The sequence below is a fragment of the Xiphophorus hellerii genome, chromosome 15 (genome assembly GCF_003331165.1).
Source record: "Xiphophorus hellerii strain 12219 chromosome 15, Xiphophorus_hellerii-4.1, whole genome shotgun sequence".
Classification (NCBI taxonomy): domain Eukaryota; kingdom Metazoa; phylum Chordata; class Actinopteri; order Cyprinodontiformes; family Poeciliidae; genus Xiphophorus; species Xiphophorus hellerii.
Window position 1 is genome coordinate 946,679 of NC_045686.1, and position 10,761 is coordinate 957,439.

General features: G+C 36.0%; 1 protein-coding gene and 1 long non-coding RNA gene across 3 annotated transcripts; one reads left to right on the forward strand and one right to left on the reverse strand.

The window, feature by feature from the left end:
• The first annotated feature begins 1,612 nt into the window (after positions 1 to 1,612).
• hadhb (hydroxyacyl-CoA dehydrogenase trifunctional multienzyme complex subunit beta) lies at positions 1,613 to 9,199 on the forward strand. Of its 2 annotated transcripts, none has more exons than XM_032585473.1 (16): positions 1,613 to 1,715; positions 2,904 to 2,981; positions 3,164 to 3,205; positions 3,540 to 3,636; positions 3,735 to 3,779; positions 4,382 to 4,481; positions 4,600 to 4,687; positions 5,377 to 5,564; positions 5,642 to 5,822; positions 6,604 to 6,725; positions 6,892 to 6,971; positions 7,054 to 7,101; positions 7,210 to 7,297; positions 7,376 to 7,450; positions 8,542 to 8,706; positions 8,795 to 9,199. In XM_032585473.1, exons 2-16 carry the CDS (start codon positions 2,915 to 2,917, stop codon positions 8,828 to 8,830), a joined length of 1,422 nt encoding a protein of 473 aa, XP_032441364.1. In that variant the 5' UTR covers positions 1,613 to 1,715; positions 2,904 to 2,914; the 3' UTR covers positions 8,831 to 9,199. The 2 variants fall into 2 exon arrangements, with proteins under 2 accessions (XP_032441364.1, XP_032441365.1); XM_032585474.1 differs by having other exon boundaries at positions 1,632 to 1,715; positions 2,871 to 2,981.
• On the reverse strand, positions 8,902 to 9,349 carry LOC116734223 (uncharacterized). Its single transcript, XR_004342190.1, has 2 exons — positions 9,102 to 9,349; positions 8,902 to 9,068 (listed from the first exon to the last, which is right to left on the reverse strand). It is a non-coding gene; the product is annotated as an uncharacterized LOC116734223 (long non-coding RNA).
• Positions 9,350 to 10,761: the final 1,412 nt, after the last annotated feature.

The window sequence follows — 10,761 nt, forward strand, 5'->3', positions numbered from 1 at the left end:
CAGAAGAAGACCACAGAAAGGCAGCACTGTTTTTCTTAAGTGCAGCTATAAAGAAATGCCACTGATACAGTAGAACATACCCAGAGGGTGGTCCAGCTGGCACATTTCTCCCTTCTCCAATATTTAAGTCTGATATCAGCCAAAATGATTGTCTTGACCTTAATATACTCAAGTGTAACCCAGTAGCCACTAGCACAAGACTGTGGAGCTTTTTAAGCCTTTATGTGCATCACTAATTAATATGGATGTGTGTCTGTATACCATTTAAAGCAGTCTCTGTGTGCCACCTGCTCCAGGCAGCAGCACAACCAAGACTTCTGCGCTTCCCACGATTCATTTATGTTTATTTATTTATTTGCTGCCTTTTCTACTAACAAGTTGTTGTAAAATCAGAACTTAAGGCCAAATCTTTAGCCACACAAGCAGACTTGATTATATTGTACCTTGAGGTCTGTTCCCAAGAAAGAGCCATGAGTTGTAAAGAGAAAAAGGGATGAGACATTTCCCCTCATTATCTGACCTTCCAGTCAGATATGCAACATCCTCATTGTTCTTTTAGGACTAAAAAGAGAAATAACGCTTTATTCTCTAGTTCAAAATGTAGCTAAACCAGCATAGGTTAACAATTTCATCATAATTCAGATTTATTCTTTCGCACTTTCTATTTCAACATGAATAATGTCTCATTTTCCCTCTATAGAGGCAAATACAGTTCAAGAAATTGTTAAACAAAGGAAAACCATACCAGTATAAGAATAAATATACTGGTATACTGGTGTAAAGAATAAAGTATAAGAAAAAAATACTAAAACAAAATAAAGAAAATTTGACATTAAAACTTGAAAATGCATCTAAAAGGATGCTTGTTAAATTATTCAAATAACTTATTTTACTTATTAAGATTGCTTTGGTTAGAACAATCACACAACTTTCAACTATACACAAAAAAGACATACGCAAATTATATTTAAAAAATATTATTATTACTTATAACCATAATACTGTAGTTCATGAATCGATACGGGCCATTAGAATTAACATTTTCAGACCATAAGTTGTCATGGCGATGATTTCTTCTGTGAGGAGATTGTAAAATATATGTTTTTAATATTTAAAACACCGATCCCCTGTATTCTCCGTTTGATGACTTAGATTTAAATAAAACTGTCGTAATTACTAATAAATTATCTGGTACGATCGATTGTAACGTTAAAAGGCAAACGTATAAAACTTGCTATATTACCCATTTGCCATGCACTTTATTTAATGATGTTGATTTAATTAAAATGATAAAATTATATTGGTTTAGTGACAGAAAGCAATAAAAAAACTGCTGATATAACAAAAGTGTACGCGTAAAATAATACTTTGGCCATTGGGGGTGCAAGAGCGTAATTGTTTCTTGCAGCAGACTGAAGAAGGATCTTGAGTCAATTTGACAATTGCCTGAACTAAAACATTAAGTTTTCAACTGTAGTTTCAATAAAATGCTGACAATAATCCACAAATATATGTTAAATATTTTATATAAGTATGTAATGTTGGTCTTTAACGTATGCCTTACGTTTTATTCATTTTTTTTTCATTTATTCATTACCGGCATTTATTACAGGCGCCATAGTTATTTTTGGGTACTTTACAGCGGTTGTTGTAGTCCTGTGCAGTCTGTCATTCAACAGGGAAGCAGTGGAGGCAAAGAAGCAGCACAACTAAAGGTAAGATGAAACGTCGTCCAGGCTGTTATTAAAAACATTAAAACATAAAATATGTTTTATTTATACAGAAAAGATGTCTAAAGTCTTAACCAGCATTACAGTTTTAAAGCTAACAGTCAGCTAGCTTCGCTCTGACGTTAGCTTGCATAGCTTCATCTATTTTTGCCATAAACGGCTTCCCTGATGACGTCTTGTTGGCATTTAAATGCTATTAAAAGTAATGAAACGTCTCTTTGGAGTTTTTAGAGAAATGACACAGTTTGAGGCAATTATAGTTGTTTTTTTGTCTCTGTCATTCTGTAGGAGAGGAATGTAGGTGAAAGGTCGCTGTAGCAGGAGGTTGGGCAAGGGTGACCCAAGAATATATCAAACTGACGCACATAATAATTCATATTAAGTAAATTTAAGGAGTAGTTAGAAAAATAAATAACACTTAATATTAAACATTAGTTTGTTGGAAATTAGCGTACGATAATGGTGTACTTTTAGGCTTTTTCAGCATTTCTAGATGTCTACCTAAATTTCTTAGGCTATTTATATGGCAGTATAAATGATCAAATATTTATTACCGCGAAGGGAAAACTAAAATTTGAGACCAAGAAGAGTTTTATTTAGAAATGTAGGGCATGGTCTCATCTCAAGTACAGTGAAATTGACCTTTTGCCTACAAAAATATCTTAATATTACTTGAATGTGTCGATCCGTCATTCAGAAAAAAGGCGTCTTTAGAGTTATTTGACATTTCCGGAAGATTGTATAAATATTAAATGAAAAAAAAATTATAAACGTTTTAAACGATGAAAAAGCATAAAATATAGTTTAAGTGTTTTTCAGACCTGAATTATTGTGGAAAAAAGGAAAAACATGATTATTTTTTCCCCCTTGTTTAAAGTTTCATTTGTTCTTGCACCATTCTTTCTGTCTATCCATCCATTTTTCTCTTTCTTATTGTGAATTCTGTCGATTTCACATTTAAAGCGTGATTACAATAGAGAAATATTCCATAATTCATAATAGATTTTTGTATTTATACCTAAAAATTTATATTTTTTACCAGAAAATTGCAACTTACTAAAATAACATTGCTTACAGTTTTATTATTATTTTAATTAAAGGATTCTATGTTTATGTTTTATTTTTGTTTTAAAATTTCAGGCTAAAATTCAAAGTAGATCATTTTTTCTCCAGTCTGTAGCATTATGGCCTCCATGTTGCTGAACACGATGCGGACCGGCGCCGTCGGACCGTCCTGGGCCGTGCGATCTGGTAAGTTCTTCTTTTATTTTTTAACAGTTTAAATTTATGAAAATAACTTCCAGCAATCAGAAAAACACAGCGCTTCTTACCATGTTATTTCTGTATAACTCTTACTGTTTTTATCTGCAATAATAATAATAATGATAGTAATAATCATAATTTTAAGTCAATGTTGTTGTTTTTTCTTACAGTTGCACGCTCCCTCAGTACAACAACACAGCTCAAGGCTCAAGGTAACAAATGCTACTATAAATACTACGTATTTCATTCTACATTAAAAGTATCATTTTATATTGTATAAACCTGCATAATTTTATTAAACAATTTAAGTTCAGTATTTTGATTACAAATGAAGGATTAAAAGGGGATTGAGTTCTTCCCCACTGTTTTGCAGAGTGTATATTTATGCTAATTATCATCATGTAAATTAACCTTTTAAGTATTTAAGTTGCACTGCATTTGTAAAACAATGTATCTACTGTAACAAAACATGACAGGTTCCCATTAAGATAATGGAGATACGTCGATCACTGTTCGCATTGATAAAATTGTTGTTATTTTTCTCAGTACAAACTGAAAGCAAAAAGACGCTGGCTCGACCCGGGGTGAAGAACATCGTTCTGGTTGAAGGAGTTCGAACCCCTTTCCTCTTGTCTGGAACCACGTACGTTTGTTTTGTTTTTAGAAACTGAGTTTATGTTTCCATAGTTTGTTCAACAGCTTGATTCTGTTATTAAATGTCTCCTTCATCGTTGGTGACAGGTATGCTGATTTAATGCCCCATGACCTGGCCAGAGCAGCTCTTCAGTAAGTTTGTGCTTCTGTTTTCGAGTTGACTTTAAGCCAAAAACGTAACTGAGAAAAACAAAACGTTGTTCAGAATCATAGTTTGAAAAGTGAAAATAAGGACCAGATATAAGCTGTGCTCAAACTAATCATAGTTTGTGTAGAAAATAAAAATCTGGGTAAAATAAAGATTTGAAACTTGTGAATAAATTTAATACTTTTAAGAAACGTTTAATTAAATCATGATTTCAGATGAATTCACATGAACTCCTTTTATTTTCACGTTACATTAATGTAAGGAGCTTTAAGAATGCATACACATTTAATTTGGATGTATAAGGAATACTTTCAAATACTTTAAATCCAGTTGTAACAGCACCATCAGGTAATAAGTGTCACACAAAAAAGTATTAAAAACAATATATATATAAAATTAACAATAACCAAGACTACAAGAAAAAACACTGCAGATATTAAAATAAAAATATTGTACTCAAAATTAGACAAAAAACTTGGTGTTAGGGACTTTAGGTGTTGGAAATCTGCTGTAAAATCATTTTTTAAAGTGTTTACTTCCAGTCTTCCTTGTATTTCTCTTTAATTCTCTGCTTGTGTTTTTCTAGGGGTTTGCTGAACAGGACAGGAATACCTAAGGATGCTGTGGATTACCTCATATATGGGACGGTCATCCAGGAGGTTAAGACCAGCAACGTGGCCCGGGAGGTATAAACACACACACACACACACACAAACACACACGCACACACACACACACACCCCTACTGAATCAGTGTGATCTGGATCTGAAGTTTTTCAGAATGACCTTGTCGTTGTTTTCCAGGCGGCGCTGGGGGCCGGCTTCTCTGACAAGATTCCCGCTCACACCGTCACCATGGCCTGCATCTCCTCCAACCAGGCGATGACCTCAGGTAACCTCAGCTCTCTATCAAAGCTGCCTGCTTCCTAGGCATTTTGGCTGTATTGATGGGGAAATTCATATTTTGCACGTTTTTGTACTACATTTGGATTTCTACTGCTTCTATAAACCACCTAGTTGTTTTTTTGGAAATAAGTTCATGTTTTTTGGTGTGTGGGAAATTAGCCGTTTCAAAAACCTTCAGAATGTTACAAATCCAGCTGGCACTGCGCTGTTACCTAACAACCCCAGTGAAGACAAGGCCGTCACCTAGCAACCCAAGCGGAGCTCCAGCACGTGTGGTCAGCTGGGTTTACCGCTTTATGTGCTGTACAATGTCTGCACCAAAAGACAAGTGCTTTGTTGTTGATTTACCATTCAGAATCCATTTACTGCATTCTTGTTGAATGTGCAGGAGGCTCCAGTTCTGCTTTTCAAAGTTGAACGGTTGTATAATTGCGTGTCTGTTTGCAGCCATTGTCGCGTGCGAGTGTGAACGTTGAGTTGGGGATTTGTGGCCAGCAGCAGATTATTTGGATCTAAAATAGCTAAAAACTAAAATCTCATTATCTAAGAATAATTTTGTGCCAAAAAACATAATGAACATGTTTTGTATAAACCGTAGGCCTACTCTAATCTGTTAAAGGAAGCACAGTAGTTCACCGTTCTCTCTTCACAGTAGTTCTCTCTTTATCTCCTAAGCCGTTGGAATGATTGCAGCAGGCCAGTGTGACGCCATCGTGGCCGGCGGCGTAGAGTTCATGTCCGACGTTCCGATCCGTCACAGCCGAAAGATGAGGAAGACCATGCTGTCCCTCAACAAGGCCAAAAGCGTCGGCCAGAGGCTCGGCCTGCTGGCCAGCATCCGGCTGGCACATCTGGCTCCAGAGGTCGGCATCGTTTTTTTTTTTTTTCCTTTTCTTTTGTGTGTGACATGATACAAACTTTATTGAATGTGTGTGGTCAGCTCCCTGCTGTCGCCGAGTTCTCCACAGCGGAGACGATGGGCCACAGCGCAGACCGTCTGGCCGCGGCGTTCGGGGTCACCAGACAGGAGCAGGACGAGTTCGCGCTGCGGTCGCACACACTGGCCAAGAAGGCTCAGGACCAGGGGCTGCTGGAGGACGTGATTTCCTTTAAAGTTCCCGGTAAATCCTCATCCTGTCATTATCCAACAACACACATTCAAACTTTAATCTTATTTCACATTTCTGATTATTTCTAAGTATATATTCTTAGATATGTTGTTGCAACTCTCGCATTTCTGTCATTGTTTAATGGATATCTTTGGAGTTACTAAATCAATAGATGTTCTTTATGGATTTAATATAAAATAAATATTTCTTGAAAAAATCTGTGACTAAGAAAATGTGTCTGGAATTTTATAAAAACAAACAGGAAATTTTTAGATTACAATCCGGAAAAGTATGGACATTTAACCCTAAGTTTCAAATCTCCACCTGGATATTTTTCCTTATTTTAATTGTGCGCAGTTCTTTAAATGTCCTGTGAGTAAATATATTTGCCCATTTATCCATAACAACTGGAACGTTCAATATCTAGCAATTGTTTTTGCAATTTACCATCTATTAAGAGAGTGTTTCATCAGATTAAACAGAAGTAAAACATGCTCCCTGAAACGGCGGGAGTGAAATTACCGTGATAACTCGATATTGACTGGAAAGTGCAATGTCTCCAATTTCAGACGCCGTTGGAATTTTTCAGATAGCGCAAAGTATCGCAGAGTTACGGTACTGGAAATTTGGCCGTGTCGTCGCCAATGCGATCCGTCTAGAAGGGTTAAGATAGAAAATGTGTCGGAGTCTGTTTACTTTAGCCACAAAATCTGAGATGGATTTCAGCTAAAATGACATGTATAATAAATCCTAACAGCTTAAATAAACTGATCCAACATGTTTTTGGTTTCAGGTCGGGATATCGTCTCAAAGGACAACGGCATCCGTCCATCTTCCATGGAGCAAATGTCCAAACTAAAACCTGCCTTCGTCAAACCTCATGGCACGGTCACTGCTGCCAACTCGTCTTTCCTGGTGAACTTTAGCTTTTACTGTTCTGTCTGGATAAACATACTAACTCTAAATTCATTTGAGCGCAACATTTTCTTAAAAAAAAAAACGTTTTATTTTAGTTGAAGTCATTTTGACAGTCATCTCCAGCTTGAATTTTGTGGATCTTTGTTTTTGTGTGTTTTCTCAGACTGACGGCGCCTCTGCTGTTCTCATCATGTCTGAGGAGAAAGCTTTGTCCATGGGGTTCAAGCCCAAAGCCTACCTCAGGTATCTGGGCTTTCTCAGTTTTATTTTCACCTCTGATTTGACCTCAGGTGCACTCATCTGTGTGATGTTTTCATGTTGACAGAGACTTTGTCTATGTGTCCCAGGACCCCAAAGATCAGCTGCTTTTGGGGTAAATTTATTCCAGAAACATCCTAAAAATCTTGTTCTTTTCCAAATTGCAAGTTAAGAAAATTTTCTATTATTTGTTTCCTCTGATCTGTTTCATTTTCTTTTTCAGGCCGACTTACGCTACACCTAAAGTCCTGGAACGGGCCGGCCTGTCGTTGTCCGACATCGATGTGTTTGAGTTTCACGAAGCATTCGCTGTAAGTTCTCACAGTCAGCTGTCTTAGAAATAAATGACTTGTTTCTGTCATGATGTTGTGTTTTTGTATGTTTTGTAGGGTCAGATTATGGCAAATCTGAAGGCAATGGATTCTGATTGGTTTGCTCAAACATACATGGGCAGGAAAGCAAAGGTAATGATTATTAGTAATCAATCTATGATCTATGCAGATCAGCTGAACTATTTTTGTTAGGAAAAGTTTGAAGTTTAGGTTGGTAGTTCTGTGATCACCCATAGGAATTGTGGTCTCATGAATATGTACTTTAAAGCTGCGATGTAACTTAAGATGTAAATTTTATTTTTTTTAAAAAAAAGATACTTACATGTTTATTTGTGTGGTATGAGACAGATAATCCAGGAAGAGATTGTTCTTACCCATCACTTCCCTGAGCTACTATTGCCGTCAGTAGAAATGCCGACCAAAACCAACCAATCAGAATCAAGAGGCGGGTCTTACTGCTGTCAATCACTCTCATGTACTCGATGCTAAATATGCTACTGGAGGAGAAATGACTTTCGGTTACAGGAAAACCGTTTATCCGTCGTCATCGGTGGCTATGCTAACTAGCCCTAGTGTTCATGACAAGCTATGCTAACTGCAGCTTAGCAGAGAGCAAAGGTGATTGACAGCACTAAGGCCCACCTCCGGGCTCTGATTGGTGTAAAAAGATATATTTTTTTATAAAAGTTACATACAGCAGCTTTTTCTTTGAATGTTTATGCCTATCACAGTAAGCAATGAATGATTTAATCACATGATAATCTTTTCTCTTTTTACTTTTGAATGTCAAAAGTTTTCGGTCAGACTTCATAATTCATTTTATTTGTTGTTTCTGTTGGTTTGTTTATTCATTTTGCATATTTAAAATGTCTTACATTTCCAGTGTTAAATGTTAAATAGAATTTAAAGTTTATTAACTTTGAGAATCTGTTCTTGCGTTATTAAAACATTATTATCGTTTATGACAAAAACTTATCATGCTGCAAAATCTGTTATTGTGACAGTCCTAGTTATGTTGGTCTGATATTGATGTGCCTTTCAAAAGTATTCACTTCTTGAAATGTTCTAACATTTTGATTATGTATCATTATGTGCTTCTTTCTGCTGGTTTATCACATAAAATCCCATTAAATGTCATTGCTGTTTATATCTATAATGTGATAAATTGTGGAAACATTTCACTGGTGGTTTACCCTTGACCTTTGACCCTGTTATCTGTGCAGGTTGGGACTCCACCGTTGGATAAGTTCAACCTGTGGGGCGGCTCTCTGTCTCTGGGCCACCCGTTCGGTGCCACAGGCTGCAGGCTGGTGACCACCGTGGCTCATCGGCTGAAGAAGGAGGGCGGACAGTACGGCATGGTGGCCGCCTGCGCTGCAGGAGGACAGGTAGCTTCTTCTTTTTAACCTTAAAAACCAGCAAAAATAAAAACAACACAACAAATATTTAATTTTTTGTAATTTGTCCATCTTCCAGGGTCATGCCATGGTGATTGAGGCCTATCCCCAGTAACCCATGATCCTTAATTAGATCTTAATACTCATCATGTCTGCTGCCAACATACTTGCTAACATGATCAACTAAGTGAACGTTCAAGCACCACTTTGCCTTGATCGGACAGGTTGAATAAGCGATGCGAATGTGTTTGAGGGCTCGTTTGTAAATTAATTTTAGCTTGGAGGCTGTTAAATTATAGCAGAATGCTGATGAGGAATGTTTGCTCTATTTCCTGGTGTCTTCTCAGCATTTTCTCTGAGTTTAATGTAACATAGCAAAGTTTAACCCCACTCAGAGGAAGTAAGGTGATCCTAATGTTTGTATATGCTGTACTATGTTTTTTCATACAAACTGTTGGAATTAAATGGTGTGATGAAACTTAAATGATTCTGTGTTTCTTCATATTTTGCTTTTAACACAACTGCAGTGTTAATGATGCAAATCAGTCCTTTTTGGCCTGTTCACTTTCACATTTCTTCACATGTTGACACAAGCTGTATAAAGATAAAATCAAGTTTTTAACATCTTTGTGTTGATATTTCTAAAAAAAACAATGTTTTTGTTAGATTTTATTTTTTAAATATATTCAAAAAAAAATTAATTAAAAACAAACTAAAATTTGACCAATAGTGGAGTTTCTCAAATTTAGATAGAAATATTTTGTTATTATAATATAAAGCAAACTTTCTACCTATCAGAAACGTCATGTCAAACATGTTTGCAAAGGTTTGTTGCTTTGGAACATAAAAATATGTTTTAGAATAAAACTATAGCACAAAATGAAACTGCATGCAGAAACTTAAAAGTGTGAAAAATATTTCTTTTCCCTAGATTTCTGGTGTGCACAATCTAATGTTTATTTTATTTTTTTTTATCTCTTGAGTTTCTTGCCATTTTAAATATTTTCTAAAATGTACTTCCAGAAAATAATTTTGTAATTAAAAAACTGAAGTTGTTTAATAGATTATCCTGCAAATAAATAACAAAAAATACCTGCGTTTGACCACTTTAAAGCAAAATCAATAAATTATAACTTACATATTATATTGATCAGCTCAAATTTCAAGATGTTCTTTATAAGTAGTTTTTAACAAATGGTGAAGCTTGTAATTGTAATTTAATGTGTAATTTATTAATTTACCGTCTGGATTTGGGGGAATATTTCTTAAACATTCAATAAAATCGAGGTGGTGTGTTTCCCGCTTTAGTTTCTCTGTAATTTTAGCAGCAAAAGTTTCTTTCTGTCCCATTATTACAGCTGAATTGATATAAAACTCGCCTAAAATTGATGCTGCGTCAGGAAATGTCGGTGCCACTGCTGCACATATAAAAGTTAAAGGAACAAGTTTCACACTTTCCCCAAATTAGATATGAGCTGGCAAAGTAGTTTTGATGTTTATGTTTAAAATCTTTCTTTTTTCTGCTCTAGTTTTTCTTTAGAAAGTCACATTCTGACTTTTTTTGTGTTCAAAGACAGACAGAAAGCATTGATGCACGGACAACTTCAAGCGGTGTTGATGGTCTATGTTTTATTCAGCAGAAACAGGAAGTATTGTGAGGAAAAGATCAATGTATAGAAAGCTTTGTGTTGAGGATGAAAACAGAAGGGGTGTGGAGCTCCTTAAAGAAGTCTCTTAAAAGTCTTAACACACTTCAAAATTTGCATTTCTCAAAATTGTTTTTTTTTTATTATTCACATGCATATTTTTCAACTTGCATCGATGTGTCAGCAGTAAACCTCGCGCTTAATTGATTGTGAAAAACGCTGCTGCTCCTGACGAGCCGCCTGATGTTAATGAGGAGGTAAAGAGGGATGCTCGGGCTTCCTGGTGATTTTAAAAGCGACATGAATATGGAAAACTGGGAGGGAGGGAGAGAGAGAGAGAGAGAGAGTGACTGGCAGACGACTTAAAAAGTTCATCCTGCACCTGCATGGCGTCCTTCTG